Source organism: Ips typographus, linkage group LG5 (genome assembly GCF_016097725.1).
Source record: "Ips typographus isolate SLU linkage group LG5, UJ_Ityp_2.0, whole genome shotgun sequence".
NCBI lineage: Eukaryota > Metazoa > Arthropoda > Insecta > Coleoptera > Curculionidae > Ips > Ips typographus.
The window spans coordinates 14,038,663-14,056,358 of NC_138426.1; the positions used below are offsets into that span (position 1 = coordinate 14,038,663).

At 35.4% G+C, this 17,696-nt stretch overlaps 1 protein-coding gene across 3 annotated transcripts in view; it reads right to left on the reverse strand.

The window, feature by feature from the left end:
- Positions 1-1,406: 1,406 nt before the first annotated feature.
- The window catches only part of blo (bloated), a 32,253-nt gene continuing 15,963 nt past the window's right edge, over positions 1,407-17,696 (reverse strand). For all 3 annotated transcript variants that reach the window (XM_081979822.1, XM_081979823.1, XM_081979824.1), the window contains exons 2-14: positions 11,942-12,118; positions 10,398-10,855; positions 9,488-9,908; positions 8,947-9,183; positions 7,353-7,953; positions 6,819-7,294; positions 6,502-6,767; positions 6,350-6,454; positions 3,298-3,435; positions 2,959-3,248; positions 2,703-2,899; positions 2,264-2,647; positions 1,407-2,206 (exon numbers count right to left, since the gene is read on the reverse strand). In XM_081979822.1, the coding sequence (XP_081835948.1) occupies positions 1,992-2,206; positions 2,264-2,647; positions 2,703-2,899; positions 2,959-3,248; positions 3,298-3,435; positions 6,350-6,454; positions 6,502-6,767; positions 6,819-7,294; positions 7,353-7,953; positions 8,947-9,183; positions 9,488-9,908; positions 10,398-10,855; positions 11,942-12,118 (3,965 nt within the window). In that variant the 3' untranslated portion in view covers positions 1,407-1,991. The remainder of the gene's footprint in view (positions 2,207-2,263; positions 2,648-2,702; positions 2,900-2,958; positions 3,249-3,297; positions 3,436-6,349; positions 6,455-6,501; positions 6,768-6,818; positions 7,295-7,352; positions 7,954-8,946; positions 9,184-9,487; positions 9,909-10,397; positions 10,856-11,941; positions 12,119-17,696) is intronic.

Here is a 17,696-nt window from a genome sequence, read left to right on the forward strand (position 1 = left end):
ATCTTCGAAATGTTTGATGATGAACAGCTAGGAGTCCCGACATCCCGCAAGAGTTCGGTAGTCCACTGGCCTCTTACAAGAACGTTTTGGTTGATTCCGATTGGTGTACTGCTCCTGGTTAGTGGTGCTTGAAGAATCTAGTAGATTCTGGAAGCTGCTCCGGAATTATCTGATGATCATTGATGTTACTTTGGTTGTGCTCCATGACTGGAGTTAAATCAGATGGAGATGGAATTAGAAAGTCAAAATTCATATTGTATCTAGAAGTGGTATCCATGCTGCGTTTCCAGATCTGATTGAATTGTCTACGATGAGTACTCCAACTTCAGCAGTGCAGATACCGATGATGCTCCGTATATGGTACCATATTTACGCGTCTCGGTCACCGAATAGAATGATGTCATCAACCACGCTCATCTAGTTAAACCGAGAAGCAAAAGGAACTAAGTCCTCATCAGACTTGTTGAACATGTTCCTTTGTATACAGGTTTTAAGTTTACTGATGGAAACTCGATCTGAATTGATTTCATTTCTTAGAGTTCCAAGTGCTTTACTAGAGCCAAGTGCTTCCTTAGTAATATCGATGATTTCCTGGCCAACAGTTTGAATAGAGACGATAAATTGTTCGACTTTTGCATCAAAAGCATCTTGACGGGTCTCATTTATAAGGCGGGATAGAGCCAAGCTCACAGCTCAATGTTGAAGTCGTATCCAATGAGACGTAATGCCCATCGTTTCAGTCTTGCTGCAGTACGTTCACTAAGTCCTTTGGTGTTCGATGTATTGAACAGGGCAACCAAGGGTCGGTGATCTGTTTGAAGAATAAAGTGACGTCCCCAAACAATTTTGTGAAATCACTCGACTGCAGAGACAACGGAAAAAGCTTCTTTTTCAATTTGATTGTATAGTTCTGCTGTGATTTTGAGAGGACCTTGCTCATATGGAATACTGCTTTCTCTGTTCCATCTGCATAACGTAAGTTCTTCAAGAGGACCTTTGATGCGATGTAACTGATTTACAAACTTGCGATAATAACTGACCAGTCCTACGAGGGATCGCACTTTCTTTTTATTTGCTGGACGACGTAAATTCTCGATACCTTCACACAGAGTCAGCACTGATACCATTGGCTGTGACGATGACTCCAAGGTACTTTACAGATGGAGTGTAAAACTTGCATTTTCGTAGGTTGAGAAGAAAACCCCATTCTTGTAAACGTTGAAACATCTGATGAAGTTGATGACCAACAAGCTTTCCCTCTGCACCAAAATGTTAGGTCGTGACAGAGGCAGATTAACTGAATTCATTTTAGTATATTCATAAGGTGCAGGTGCAAATCCAAAATAGTTTAAATGGATTGCATAAATTACAGGTATTATTTCAGTGACACAAAATAAAACAAATGATTATTAGTTATTTATTTTTATTAAGTCATAATTACAAGAGGAAAAATGTTTAGACAGAAGGTATTTAACAACGTAAAAAAAAAACCTTATTACAATTTTACTACATAATGCAGGTAGAATTGGGTAACATAAAATTGGTCAGTTTTCATTATTTAATGAACCGAGTTGTTCTCGATATACCTACGCTGTTATATACAAGTCTACATATCGAACTATTATTACAACATAGCACCGTGGATTAGAGTTCATTATTAAATGTTCCAACGTAATTGGATAAGATGAGTGCTATACCTATTAAGTATATTTGTTAGGTTATTCCTAAAAAAAAGATGTAATTCTATTTCCTTTTCACTAGGGCACTTTAAAACGTAACGAAAAAGAAATACAATTGATATTCTAAGCGATTCTAAAAAGTATAAGGCACATTATATTAGATAATAGAAAGTGATAAGGAGATAACCAATTAGGGCGTTATTATATTGCAATGGCACTGGTGTGTAAAGCAATGAGAGACACTGGAACAAGTGATATACTACGTGATGGCGCATACAATTATCACAGCTAACGTATATTTAGTTGGTGTGGTTACTTTTTGGATTTCCTGAACCAACCTGCAGTTTTTTCAGTGTCTCTAGGCATAGATACGGACCTGGAAACGTCCCGGTCATTCCGAGATTTTCTAGCTATCGATTCAACAGAATGACTTTTAGTCGTCATCCTTCTGTCTTCTTTTTCTTTTATGTATCGCGAATTTTCTCTGGGTAGTTTGTCCTTTTTCTTGTACAAAGTGGACGTACTTCCTATGAAAGGTTCAGAAAATTAACTAACAAATTTACCCAAAAACTAAAACATTTTACCTCGACTCATTTCTTCTTTAGACTGATGTTTACTTCCAGACAAGTTCTCTTTGCTTCTAGATTTTCGATTTAGAGACGGTTGGTAATTGTTTCTTCTGCTTTCTTGAGCTTTGCGCTTCAAAGTTGAGTTGTCATTGCGACTAGACGAGTTTCTGGATGGTCGCTGTTCGTATTTTCCGTTTTTGGTACTTTTATTGTATTGAGTGTAATCGATATCCAGGGCTTCCCTTTGATGACGAGGTTTCCACGGAGCCAATACCGAAAAAGACCTGCTTAGCGTTTTTACTTGAGGCTGTATGAAACTGGACCCGTTTGACGTTAAATCTTCTCTTGATACAGCTCTGGAACTGGTTCGTAAGTATTCTGGACCTGGGATGTCTCCAACTGAAATTATTTTAATTTGAGGCTGATCTTTTTAAAAAACGGTATGAATAATTACCAGTGGCTGCATGTAAGTAGACGATACTTCTTTGAGACTGTTGGCTGCTATCACCTTCTGTTGAACTTTCAACAGAACTAATATCCGGCTTTTTACTAGTACGTCGTCTGCGGTCATCTCTATGTTTCACTTCTTGGTTGTACCGGGTTGTGGGGGACATAGGCGGTTTCAGGTTATTTCTGCTCCCTTTGAGGTCCCTAAAGTAAAAAATCAGTGACTTAGAGTGTTGATATAGATTTTGTGGGACTTTTGAGACCTTTCAGATTCTGAAATATTAGTAAAGGATTTGTGCAGATTGTCTGATCGTCTTCCTCCACTCTGACTGGTCGATTTCCTTCTTTCCTCAGAAATATCATGCAAGTCTCTGGTGGACTGACTTCTGAGACCTGGTCGTTTCCTTAATGTTGTTACTCCTCGAACGCTGTCCCCATTAGATTCCTGGTCAGTGTCTCCGAAAAACCGGAGATTACTGACAGATGAGGACAGTTTCGATCTCGTTGTTACCGTTTCGTCCTCTGTACTGGTGAGATTTCCATCCTTGTGGCGCTAATAGTAATTAAGTGTGAGAGTGCTTTAAAAGTATTACATTAAGTACCTTATTGTCAGATTTTCTTTTAGTCAGCCTGTCCAATGATTTGAACCAACTGCCTGGTGCAGATTCGGACTTCTTTGGTATGTCTCGAGATGGACTAGGGGTAGAGAGACGTCGTCTGTTTCGATAATCTGAAGGACTCTAGAATTTTAGGAAATTTTTTCTTAATTAACAAGTCATGTACAGGATTGGTGAGTATACAGGGTGGTCCAGTTTTAAATGTCAATAATTCACCATTCCATAGCCCAGTAAAAAGTAAGTTGACATGCATTATGTGATTTTCCTGAAAAATGCTTCCTAAGAAAAATACAGTCCTTCAAAAATTTAAAAATTCGGTTTTTTGTCATAACTGTCAGACTGTTGTAGCAATTTTAGAATAAATTTAGAACAAGCACTTATGAAATTAATACGTATTATGAATGACGTTTGCCAAAATTCTCCAGTAGCGTAGTTACAGGAAGATGGTTTTAATTTTTCTGCCTGATTCTTTACGTCACTGGATATTTTTCAAAAATTTCAGTTTTTTTTACTTTACTTGTCCAATTTGACAAAATAAGTACCTCTTAAAAAATTCTGATTTGAAGCTTCGTTTACGAGATAATTGAGTTATTACGTTTAAAGACCCAAAATCAACCCAACTTAACTTAAAAATTGTCTTGAAAACAGTAAAAATTTACTTAAGAAGCTTAAAAAATGTCTTTGTAAATTGACATTGTTTTGAAAATTGACTTAGAAACGAGAATAATTGTGTTTTGACCAGTTTTCACAAATTGTAAGATTTTAGCCTTGGCAATTGACTTGGAAACTGTGAAAATTGACTTAAAAGGCTTAAAAACTATCTTTGTAGTCATTATAGTTTTCAGATAAGTGAAAATTAGGTTGTAGTCATGAAAAACTACTTTATCTACAATTTTTTACTACAAATTCACACATTTCAACCTTGAAAATGGACTTGGACACCAAAAAGTAACTCTAAACCAATGAAAAGTGACATCAAAAGCTTAAAATTTCCATTTGAAGTAAGTTTTCATAGATTGAAAATACATTTCAATATTTTAGTCTTGAAAATAGTCTTAAGTACAGGATATTGACATTAGATTCATAAAAATTGACTTGAAGACTAACTTTTCAGGTTTGTTTAGTTTGCTTTTGATTTTCTGGACTATTTTTAGGGCTTTAAAACTGCTTTCACCTAGGAAAATCGAGTTTTAGGGTTACCTTCAAGTTATGTTTCAGACTCTTCATTGATAAAAGTAAACAATTTTGGCATTAAATGCTACGTTATTAGTCTTAAACACTAATTTTTAGAATTAAATTAGTCCAAAAATTCGGACTGTTACCAGTGTTTAATTCAATAAAAAAAAATCCTGATTTTTGACTATTTTCAGTGTCAAAAGTTAACTCGTAAACCTCACAGATGACCAGATTTGAATCCTTTTGAACCATTTTAAAGTAAAAAATACAATAACCCAAGTAGACATTTTTGTCAATTTTAAATAATATCCAGTGAGCGTAGAAAATAAAAATTATCCCCCTATATCGACGCATTTAAACAAATTTGAAGGCCTGTGTCTTCCATAGGAAGCGTTTCTTCAGGAAATTGACATAATGCATGTCAATTTATTTTTTGATTGGCTATCCACTGGTTTTCCAATTTTTTTTTATTTCATAACTACAAAGACGGATTGAAAATATTATACCCGTATTTTTTTGTTTTTTAAAAATATTAAGTCTAAATAGAAAAAAAATGATGATAAAAACTACATTAATCTCATGTTTAAAACGCCCGCCGCCGGTGACGTACTACACTATCAACCAATCAGCGACAAGAAGTGAAACAGATGGCGTGCAACAGCCAATAAAATCGCCCAGAATTGCGTACGTCACATGCGCGCCAAAACAGATCTTTTAAATTTAATGGACAAATTCAAACTAATGTAGGAACATTTACGACCATAATTTTTTCTTCAAGAATATGAAAAATTAGTTTTTTGATCCTATTCTTTCGATTCCAGTCATTAAAACAAAAATTTATGATATGTGGGATAGGCCCATTAAAACTGGACCACCCTGTATTTAAACAGCTTGTTGCGACTTTTATATATAGATAGATGTTTTTCTTCTGATCCCAAAAAAAAAGTATTTACTATAACCGTTTTCGAGTTATTAGCATTTAAAAATTGTGATTTTAATGTGTTTCAATAAAAATTAACGTTACAGTGTTGCCTGCTGCGAATTCAAATTGTCACGATCATAATACACTAACTTCAGGAGGTTTTTAAGAAATTATATTTGTTTAATTTTAAAAACTTCTTTCGTTTGGGTAAAGGTTCTCTCGACAAGACGTTGAAAAGAAATGCTGAACAAACTGAAAAAAACTGAGGAGCACAAACAAAAAACCAATTTCGGCAATGCTTAATACACGATGGGTCAAACGTAGATATAAATCTTATCGGCAGGACGAAACCACTAATAACCGAAACCCTATTATTTGCGAAAAAAAAAAATGGAACATCCGAAATGCCGGTCGGCTTAATGGCTTAGAAAATGAGGGTCTGGTAAGTGGATTTTCGGATTGTGTCTGATGGTGGTATTTACATAAAATATGTAAGGTAGATGGGTTTGTATAGGTGGGCAACCAGAGGGTTTTACGACTTTTTGATTGATTTGTGTTTGGTTTAATTGGCTTGATTGATCACTTTCTAGTGATAAAGGTTTCCTATTGTTGTAATCTATAATTGTTTTCCGTTGTTAAACAAACTTGTGGTCAATATTCTTAACGCCTGCGAGAATATTTGAATTTTCCTGATACGTAAAACAATTTACTTATAAAAGTATTTTTAATACGAGTATCTAGGCTGTATTTCAAGGTTTTCGAGCCGATTGTAATTAGATAACATTGTTTAAAGATGGGCACTTAATCGGCTCAGAACAATGCCGTGGCGGTGCAATGCGCAGCGTAGGAATTTCCATTTTTTTCTCATTCCTTAAGTCGCCGATCCGTATTGGACTTTATTTTTTCCATTCTTGATAGAAATGTAACAATAATCTTTACCTGGCCGTTTTGCGCTTGTTGTTTCGCGGACAAAGGCTTCGATTTTGTCTTCTCCAATGTGCTGGTTTTGTCCTTCTTCTTGTCTCTTGTGAAGAGGGATTTTACCTGTAACAAGATATTCAAGTGCTGTTCAAGTAGATAAGTTAGTATACCTTTTCTAGTCCACTTTTCTTTTCAGGCTTTGGAGGTTTCTTTTCCGAAACCCTTCCAGGTCGATCAACATCCTTGTCTAGACGAGGATCGAAATGTGACCCATCATCGATACTTCTTTCTCTAGGTACGTATTTACTTCGGTTGTGCCTGTAGAACTCATCGCGTGAATTAATGTCGGAATCGTAGTCTTTCCTAGACTTTCGAAATTGATTTTCTGAATTGTGTTGTTGCTTCTCGTTGGCGATCAGCAATGAACTTGCAAATCCTGAAAACACTTTAAAATGCAAACTTTAAAGTAGAAATAGTGCCAACCAACCTTCATCCTCGCTTTCGTTATACAAATCTCTCCTTATTCTCACTGGCCTTGAAGATGATTGATAGTTTTCACTACTGTCCCGTCTAAAGTCGTTTTCAATCCCCGAGTCCACCAGTCTATCTGTTCTTCTGTCGCTTTCTTCCCGATTAAGAAACCGTTCCGACCTAAACCTTTGAGCGGTACCACTTTCGAAATGATCTTCCCTAGGTAAGGAATTGTATGATGACGTTCCGAATGGTTCATTGGTTCTGTGGTGAATCTCCGGAGTCGATCTGTAAATGGTTTTGTCTTTGTTCAGCTGGTTGGTTTCGTTGGTGTAACGACTGCGATGACTAGACTCCATGCGTTGGTTTTCTGGCGACGAACGGTAATCGCTTGGTTGGTATTCCATGCTTTTGGGTTCCACGTCAGAACCGTTGTATTTGTAATTTATTGGGGCTTCACCAAAAGTCTTTTTGGTCCGAGATTCGAAATGACTACACAAAAAAAGTTAAAACATTTCAGTTTTTAGATTTGAATTTGATTATTGCTGACCTTTCACCAAAAGAATCCTTTTTAGTTTCCGAGATGTACTTTTCCTTAAATCCTACAGGACTAGTCGAACCGCTTCTGAAGTACTTGGAGGTTTTTTCACTCACATACACATTCTTTCTTGGCGGTCTGCTGGGATAGAATTCCGGTGATGGAGTTCCTTTATCGTTTATTCTCTTGTTTAGCCGTGATTCTAGCAGGTCCCTTCTAGCTGACAAGTCGGTTCTTCCATTAAACCCATTTTCCAAAGGTAACAAGTTATCGGGTTCGGTCAAACTCTCCCTACGTCTTGCATCCATCCCGTCACCGCGTCCTCGTTCCATGATTCCATTATAACTAGACGTGTACCCGTTCACGTGACTTGGATTACGGTATTTAGGCAAAATGGGGCTTTCCGCTTTGTATTTGTCGATTTCGTCAATCAATTGTTTTTCGGTTTCGCTTTGGTAACTTTCGAAGGGCTCGCTATCACCAAAATGGGTGAAAGGCTTCTCAGCTTCGTATTTCCGGTTAAAACTGTCTTCACCTCCTAAGCCTTCATCAGAGTCAGAGTGCGGATGTCTTCTGCCATTGTAAGATGTGTGAACTGTTTGTTTTTCGGTGGCTGTAAATAATGTGAAGAATTATTAGTGAATGTAGTTTTTAATAGTATATTATTCACGAACTATTACTCACGAAGATAAAGCTTGCAATACGAGCCAAAAGCGAGTGTGGTTCGTGTAGAATATTACACTTTTTCTACGACTGTGGTAAAAGTATTCACAACGAAAGAAAACAACACACCAAGGTGCGTATTCTTGAAACGAGGGAAGGAAGTTATCAAAAGAAAGACCTGTAGAATGTGACAGGAAACCGTTATTGTCAACTTCTTCTGTCACATTCTATCAACACTTCACTTGAGAATTCCGTTCCCTCCTTTCAAGAATTAGGCTCCAAGACTGTTACACACAAATTTACGTTCCATGGAACGAGTAGAACAAGTGTGACGTAATTTGACAGTTGGTCAAATTATGGTTTTGCCAAATTAACTTTAAATTGAAAACAAATGCGGTCTGTAATATCATATGCTGTTAACGTGACAATCAATGTAAATTAATCGTTGTTTTGTATCTCAATGATATTGAATTTTACAATTTCCAGGTTTAGGACAGAATTGTAACTGTCCAAATTCTACTCACAAAGCTATGAAATACGTTTGGTATTGTTGTCATATTTAAAATTAGACTGAAATTAAGTCAAAAACATACCACCAACAATTTTGTTACATTTCATCTATGTTTCCTTGTTTTTTACCTCTATGGAATTGATTTTGACAGTTTTCAGGTTTAAAAACAAAAGACTCTACTTCAAAGACAAGACAAAACTTCTACGTCACTACAGGAAGCAAATGTTCACAAACGTTACAGTCAAAACATTTACGTTTCTTTTAACGTCAACGTTTCTGTTACGTCACTCCATTTTACTTTGATTTTTGCCATATCGGTGGTGTCTGAACTGTGAGTCCCTAGTAGCCGTGAGTAATGACTCACGGGATAGATAATGGGTGTTATTATCTTTTCGAAACTAGTGAGTAATAAGCATATTATTTAACACTTACATCTTCCTTTGGCTCCACATACCACTTGGGCATAAATTACTGGTTTGGAAAAGTCACGTGGTATGTCCTCGTTGGACCGATACTTATCAGGACTGATGCCTCTTGTGTATGAGAAGGGTTGATTATTGTTGTGTTGCACCGATATGTTTGGCATTATAAGGACGTTGGTCCTACTTGGAGGTGGAGAAGAGCAAGAATCGGTGCTCAGTCTCTTTACCATTGTGTTTACAGTTTTGCCTGCAAATACAAGTTTGACTCTGAGTAATTAAAACATAAATAAATCATGCCACGTTGACTTCTTCCTTTAAAAGTTAAAAAAAAATAACCAAACCTTTATCGAGGTTTCTAATTGGCAAGAGGTAGAATTTAAAGAATGTTGAAGATTCATTTCATATTCTGCACACTTCTTCAATTTGTTAGTTGAATTCAATTAGATCAATTTACCAGTTTGAAGAAATCATTAAAAACGACTTTTTTCCAAAGACTAGTTAGTTGTTTTTAATGAAAACATTTCCAAGAAGTGTTAAATGAAAAAGCATACCTTTGGTTAATGGAGGTTTTTCCGCAGGTTGCTGACTGCTATGTATCATGACTGGGGACTGATTAGAAAGTTGATTTTCTTCTTCAAACTCAATGTCAGGAGTCTCTTCCGACACCACTAAATCCGGAACATCCCTTTTATTACTGACCACACCATTCTTGCGGTTGTCCTTATCGCTTTCAGTTTTCTGTCTTTTCTGAGTCAAGGACTTGAGTTTTTTTCCCAATCCAAAGTTCAATTTGTGCTTTTTATTACTGGAAATGTTCTCAGCTTTGTCAACGTCAATAATTATGGGTTGTTTGGTAGGAGAGGGGGTGGTGATCCGGATACCAGTTTCTTTGTAAAGTACTTCGTCGACTTCGTCTATGTAGTTTTTCAGTTGTTCAGTGATACTTTCTTCTGATTTTAACGGTGTCGAAGTCTGTAATAAAACATTTATTTGAGCATAAGAAATCAGTAATTATAAATTACTAAATGGGTAATTCTGCAAACTTACTGTGTTGGGTCAAGGAGTTTTTGTTTTGGAATTATTTAGGTAAACTGTTTTGGTGCAACAAATATTTAATCAGGTGAAATTGTGGTCTGAAATTTTAACACGGTTTATAGGACAGTCAGGGACAAAATCGCCTGTAAAACCCATTTGGAGTAAGAAAATTATTGTTTTAAGCACATTTTTGGAATCCTCATTAAATTTCCTATCTGATTGACTACTAAAATTTGCTACATTTAGGGAGAAAAGCGGTGTAAAAATTTGAATTGCCAGAAACACACTATTTGTAATTTACTGGTCAAATTGGTAGTTACTTCAAAATATCAATATAGTACATCATTAAAACTATGTAATCTGAGTTCTTTTAGGCTTTCTCTAAAATTTGACAAAAATCTTCTTTTGCTTTACTCTTGGACTTACCTTAGGTAATTGATTTCCACTGGGTGTTGAATCGCTCGGAGCAAAATAATCCTCACGTTGCGTAACTTCGATAATAGGCGACAACTGTTTCTTAGTGTTGATCTTCCTCACTTGTTCTTCGACATCACTCTCAGGCTTCCTGCTCGCAACTGGGTTGTTTTCGACCGGTCCGAAAGCTTTGGATCGTAAAGACGTAGCGTCGCTTACGCTTCTTCTGAGATTAGATTTTTTCGGTTTGGCACTCTTGTGGAATATATCGAAGATGGAGGATTTCGGCGGGTGGTTCAGCGAGTTTGGTGTGGAGGCAAAAGTGCGCGGTGGTTTTTTCGGGGGTTGCAAGTCCGAAGATCCGCGCCTTTTTAGAGATCGTCTGTCCAACGAGCTTGAAGGGTAGTCGATGTGGTTTTCTTTGTTCTTCTTTCTACTAGGAAGCGTGTAAAATTTGTCTGGAATGGCACCTAAAATAGAATAAAAACTCATTGTAAGTTTACAAGACAGATTGTCATTAGCTAATCATAGAGTTACAAGATTATTAACTTTGGTTTTAACTACCATCACTTTATCATCATTTATTGCAAATCATCTTTTGTAATAAGGCATTTTGGAGCCTATAGGGTGCAATTTGGTACACCATTAACAAAGTGATGTTTAATGGCCTTTCATTAATTAGAAAAAGTATCTTTGTCCACGACCAACCAATAATGTACTAATATTCAGCGTGTTGACAGAAGCTAAATGAAGGTCATATAGCGTCAGAGTGATTAATGAAGAGGAATAATGATCATTATTCCCTCTCGACCTAAAGGTGGTTGCACACCAAGCATAAAACATGGGATATGCGGTATTTCTTGCATGTAGACATCCACTTATGTCTTTGCAATTACTGCTAATTCAGAATACCATTTTCTTAACAAACCCACCGCAATAACACAGTACAGGAGTTTGCCAAATCATTAGGTTAATTCCATAATTTATATTTGAAATATTTTTGGTGTATGACCGTCCTTAGTTCTGTGGTTTTTTAAGTTGACATTGACAACGTCAGTGCCCTTGTGGTCGTAGGCGGCAACGCTGGGGGTGCGTTCAGAAATAGGGCTGGTGTGCGCACCGTGGCCTTTGTCACATGCCACCATATAGTTATGTAAATAAATTGTTCACGTGATCCATTTTTTCCCAAATTTTGTCACGACTTGTACACCGACGGCCATTCTAAACGCGATCCTAATCGTATCGAGTTTGACATTTCAGTTGTTATGGCGGATTTGAGAGATTACCTATATTATTTATTATCTACATAAAAGAGTATCAACTTCTAATTTGCCTGCACTTGGCATTAGTGGTAATGGACAGTGGTCGTGGACAAAGTATAGTATTATCCTCGTTTTTTATGGCCATTAATCCCACGGGAGATTTGCGTCCCTCGCCTGCGGCTCGTGATGTAAACATCCCCCTTAGGGATTAATGGTTATCATAAAAAGCTCGTTGAATAATATACTATTAAACTTCACTCACAGTTAAAAAAAAGTGACCACAATTTGGAATACCTTTATCATTACTGGCAATACATCCTATTTTATCAGCCTGTCTAATAACTTGGGCAGCTTCCTCTGCTAATTCCTTCTTGGAACGTTTTACACGTTCCCTCCTTACTGGAGAGGTGAGAACAGTATCCCCATTGATCCCGGTAACAGCTCCAGTGACTCTGGAGGCTTCCCTGGGCACTGAAATCAAAAACAACAAAGTTAAATACTGCGATGATGACCAAAACAAATAACATTACATAAGAATTAATTTGCGTTGCAAAATTTGGTAGATGTCCTACGATTAAACCCACCCAACTACCTGAAACGTTTGTTTCATTGATTTTTTTGTGAAGGAACTGATCTTAACTAATAATCTCGAATATTGATTAAGAGTCCACTCGATTTGCCTACGGTTTGCTTACATAAAGCCGTTGTTTTGATACTCGGCCATATGTTAATAGAGAGACATGAAATTGATGATTGGCGGACTTGTCATCGCTAATATGGTGTCTAACATCACCATTCACCTTGACCATGGCCTTCGCATTATTTACGACCCACGTAAAGTCACAAAACCACGACCAAGTGGGTTTTTCGTACACAGGTATTCTGGCGACAAAGTACGTCGCATTTTGCTGCTGCTGCGGTTTAGGTGGGTTCAAAGGCAATTGGCTTTTTACGAACTTTTTGGCAATGACCAAGGACACACAAACTTGAACAATAAACGACCAGTTTTATGTTTACCATCTGCCACAGCATCCAAAAAGGTTCACCGAAGAAATTGCCCAAAAAATTTAGTATAACTCCACGCTTTGCTAAACAACAATGCTTACTGCAGTTAATTATACCGCAGGTAGTAATAATAAAATTTAAATTACAAAATTGCTAATTAACCAAATGTCCGATAGAGAGACTGCTAATTTTTCAGTTGGTTGCTTCCGATAATTGTAAGGTTGAACTTTACTGATTGAGGTATGGTATACACAATTCGTGTTGTACTGTGAGAATTATTTAATACTATTGATATTTGCTTAGTGATGGATTTAATGTTTACAACAAAAATGTAAAGTAGACTAAATGATTCAATTGATTTTTGTCCAGAAGATGTCAGAGAACATAATAAACATATTTAGAATAGGCACCACGTTTCCAGATATTTTTTTATCATTAAAACCTGAACTTTACATCAATTTTGTATTTATTTATTTTTTATATACAAGTTGACACAGTTTTTTATTTACATAACAATATCAGTCAACATGGAGGTTTATTCCCTAATTCTTTTGAAAATTGCTAAAACTATATGTTGTGCCTCTAAAAGCAGCAAAATCAAAGTAGTTATTTCAATTTGTGTGTGTATTAAAAAGTTACGACCTTAGAAAACTAATAGTTTATTATACTATGTATGTAATTAGTTTAAAAATCTGTGTGATTGCAAATAACTAATTAATAATAATTACATACATATTTTGACAACTTTTTGAAGCACTTTACACAATCATCCACCAACAAAGACTTGTTTATTTTTTAACTTTTGATAAATATTTTCCATGATTATGAGTTCTTCTACAAAAAATATTAATGAACAGGATATAAAATAAATAAAACCACTTACTTTGTTCATACATCTCCTATATTGAGATTTAATTTTAGCTAGGATATCCATCTTTTTAATCACCTGTTTGGACGTTGCCGTATTGACAACTTCCTCCTTTAAACCTCACAATATGTATCTTTCATTAAGCAATTATAAATGAAAATGAGAAAACTATATTGTTTTGAAAAAAAACATTCTAAGAATCTCACATGTTTTGTCGAATGAATACAAGAATATTGTTTACATACACCTACAGCAAAGTCCTTATTAAGGATTTATTGACTATAAAGTGTAATTACTTAATTGCTTTTAAATACCACAAATATTATTAATAAGAACCGTTTTAGGTATCTGGTGGGTTTTACTATTAATGGTTGAACACTTTTACAATATGTTATCACAAGAAAGTGGAAGTACAATTATAATTTTTTATTCATTTTTACAAATACTTGAAATGAACGAACTACAGTAAGAAACCTACATTATCTAGTCGTATGCACCAGCAAAAACGTATGCACGAAGAATCCAAAGAAGTATTTGATTGATTGAGCAACGACCACGACCGGAATTCGGTGAAAAACTGCATAATCCGCATATTAATATTAATTCTGCCGATTTCTCGAATCGCATAAATCGTAAAGTGTACGTGATATGTCATACTTACCGGAAAATTTACATTGGAATTTTAGAGCAAAACGCGTAGGAATTGAAGCAATATCGCAAACCTGTAGTACGTTTTCCACGCTTTACGAGTACCTATACAGACTTTCCAATGCATTTCGTAATACGGTTCTGCTCTCGACGGTTTTTTTTTATTTTTTTGGGTGTGCCAAACTTCTATTGTCTTGACCGATAAGATCTAGTCCAGATATTTAACGAGGTGCTTTAAGACCGTCAAAATTGTGTGTGCAATGTAATACTCTAAAAAAAAAGCTGAAGGACTGCCAATATTTTTATTAACTATTGTGTCTGTCGAAGTAATACAAATTTGATATACAGGGTGTTTCACGATAAATGAGTCAGATTTTAAGGTTCAATTAAACGTCTAAAATTAACTCTAGTTTGCTATATAAACCATGATCCAAAGATGGTTTTTTATGAAAATACAGAATGTTAAAGTTTGAAATCAATATGAATTTATTTAATTTTTTAAAATGACTACATACATTTTTATAAAACTTTAACTTAAAGCACCTTTTGCAAAAATGTCATTGTGGCTTTCAATTTTTAATTGGTCAAAATTTAATTTTAACCTGGAAAACGGTAACGTAACAGTAAGGCGTCCAATGTCTTATTCACAACAGTCACGTGACCTTATAATTGGCAGTTTTAGTTTTAAAAATTACCACGTGACCTTTTAATTATCATTTTGTCATTAAAAACAGTCACGTGACCGCGTGACCCACACATATCCATTATGACTTTAAAAATTAATACTTATCCTACGTGATCTGTGAAATTTGTATTTGATGCATAAAAACAGTCACGTGACCTTTATAATATCAGTTTAAACTTGAAAACGGTGACGTAATCTTTTAAATTCCATTTAAACCTGAAAAACAATCATGTAACCTTAGGAATGTCATTTTATTGTTAAAAACAGTCACGTGACTTTTAGCATTACATTGTGTCCTTAAAAATTGTCACGTGATTATGTGTATGTCAATGTAAGTTTAAAAACGATCACGTGGCTTTTCCACGTGGTTTTGATGATTGAAACGCACATTAGTCACGTGACATGCAAGATAACATTTTTTTGTTAAAAATGGTCCGTTTAAATTGCTGATTTCACTATTAGCAGTAGTCACGTGATTTATAAAATTAAATTTGGCGATTAAAAACAAGAATTTAACTTAAGACAAAACTTAAAACTTGGCACGTTTTATAATGAAAAGAGTTTCATTGACTTTTCATTGACTTTCAGCCCTATTCAATTTTCAAATTTTGATTTACTCCGATTTTTAGTGGACAAATAGTAAATGGTTCCTATTGAATGCAGAAAATCGTTTTTGGAAAAAACCAAATAAATAAATATTGAAAAATAAAATAGTAAACAGAATCCGATGATTTTGAAGTATATTTGATTTATGTAGTATTCGACTGTCAAACCGATGCATGGCCCAATCGTGTGGTTTGTCAGCTAATCACGTGACTTTTCAGTGTTAAACATTCTTGTCTAATATGAATTGACAGCTGTCAAATTAGTTAAATCAAAAATGGCGCCTCTGTGATTTTCCCAAGTACTGTTTAAAACTTGGATTGGTCTGAAGTAACCCCTGTCTCGTTTTGTCAAAGTTAAAATGAGACTGATCATACTTGTTGGCTTGCCATCATTTATTCTGAATTCCGACATAACTAAGACATAAGTAAATGCAGATTGATTAAGTAATAATGGAAAAAAAACCTTGTCAGATTAAATGCAAAGCAGGTAATTAAACTCGAAATACATTGACAAAGGCCAGGCACTGAAGGATAACTAACCCGGAATAGAAGTGAAGTCTATTAGCGAGTGATATTTAACGAGAAGATATGAAGATGAGTCTGCAAAGCAGGAATTAGCACAGATCGTGATCATATTTTCGCCTCTTTAAATCTACTGAATGGCAGAATGGAACCACTTGCTCGAGGCTTAAGAAAGAGAAAGTGATTGCCTCAGTAGGGCCAGTTTGCAATAAATGGGTAATTAACTGGCACGTGTGGTTATGTAAGCGAAATTCGGTTGAAACAGTGATGATTTAGTTGTAATAGTTTAAGGTCATCAACGGTAATGACCACACCCTGTATCTGTATCGAGATTCAGTACTTAAGTAGCGTTCACATTCTATTATGGTTTACGCAAAGCAACCTTGTAATTTTAAACTGTTCGAAATGAACCTTTCTGCTAATAAATGCTTGGTGTTATTACTGTCACCTGTATGTCTTTGCACTTGTTTGGTTTGGAAATCATGACGCAATCACTCATGTAACAGAGTGAAATTTTAAATAACCTTCGTAATTTTTCCCATCAAATTCCAATCTGATCGTGACCAGCACATATGGAAAGATCGAATTTTTTCTGGTAAAATGATTGATGATTTTCTCCTGTGCGAGTGTAAGTTAACTTCGGGTCACTAGTAAATTGTTTTCGTTAAATTATTAAACCCACGGGCGTGTATTCTAAATTATTTATTGTTTTAATTCAAGCTGCAGCCACAGGAGCGGATCTGCATGGGACTGTGTTATAAATTTGTAGATTCGAGATAACTTCTACCCAAGCAATGCCCATTTATGAATTTTGCTCACTATGAAATAGTATTCAGATTGTTATCGGTCAACTTTCGTTGCAAATTGAAATTACGGTCAGGAATAATTTACGGTGGCTTTTACTTTTGTTTTACTATTTATGGAGTTTTCTTGAGAGTTGTTTTCTTAGCAGTGCTTCTAGGTCTATGACTAGAAACTTAGTGTTTAAGTTTAATAATACCAAATTTACAGTCTTTATTCAAATAAATACATGTTTGAAAATGAAGTCAAATTGTTTAGGTCGACTGTGGAAAAGTGTTATTTTAGAACTGCTGTAGAAAATCATTTTTGTAAAAAATTAGAATTGATTCAATTCAATGAATTATTTATATTCTAAGATCTAAAAAACTGTATTTGTACAGGGTTATTGATTGAATTTAGACCACTTTATTACAAACGCAAACTTAAACAACCCTAAATTAAGTTTTTATTTCTTCTGTAGTTTTTGATGTTTTTCAACTTTTTAAAATTCCTAACCTCAAAAAGTTTAGCCGACTGTCAGTTGGGAGTGTGTTATGCTCTATGTTGCCACATCTTCCACAAGCAGATGTGAACCTGGCGTATTGTTGGTTGCAGTAATAAACGGACGGATAAATTATACAGATCTCGAAAAAAAAAAGCATTTATTGCATGCAAAACATGTGAGATTTTTAGAATGTTTTTTTTCAAAACAATACAGGTGTGGTAAATCCAAAAGCGACCATAGGAAAACCGTGTTACGGACAGAGAAACGTAGGTAATTGCATGCGCGGGAAAAAGACAGAAAACGAAAAAAATATCAAGTAGACCATATTTTTAGTGCGCTGTTGCCAAACGCCGTAAGTATTCAATACCCTCGACAAACTTACTTACGGCGTTTGGCAACAGCGCGCTGAAAATATGGCCTACTTGATATTT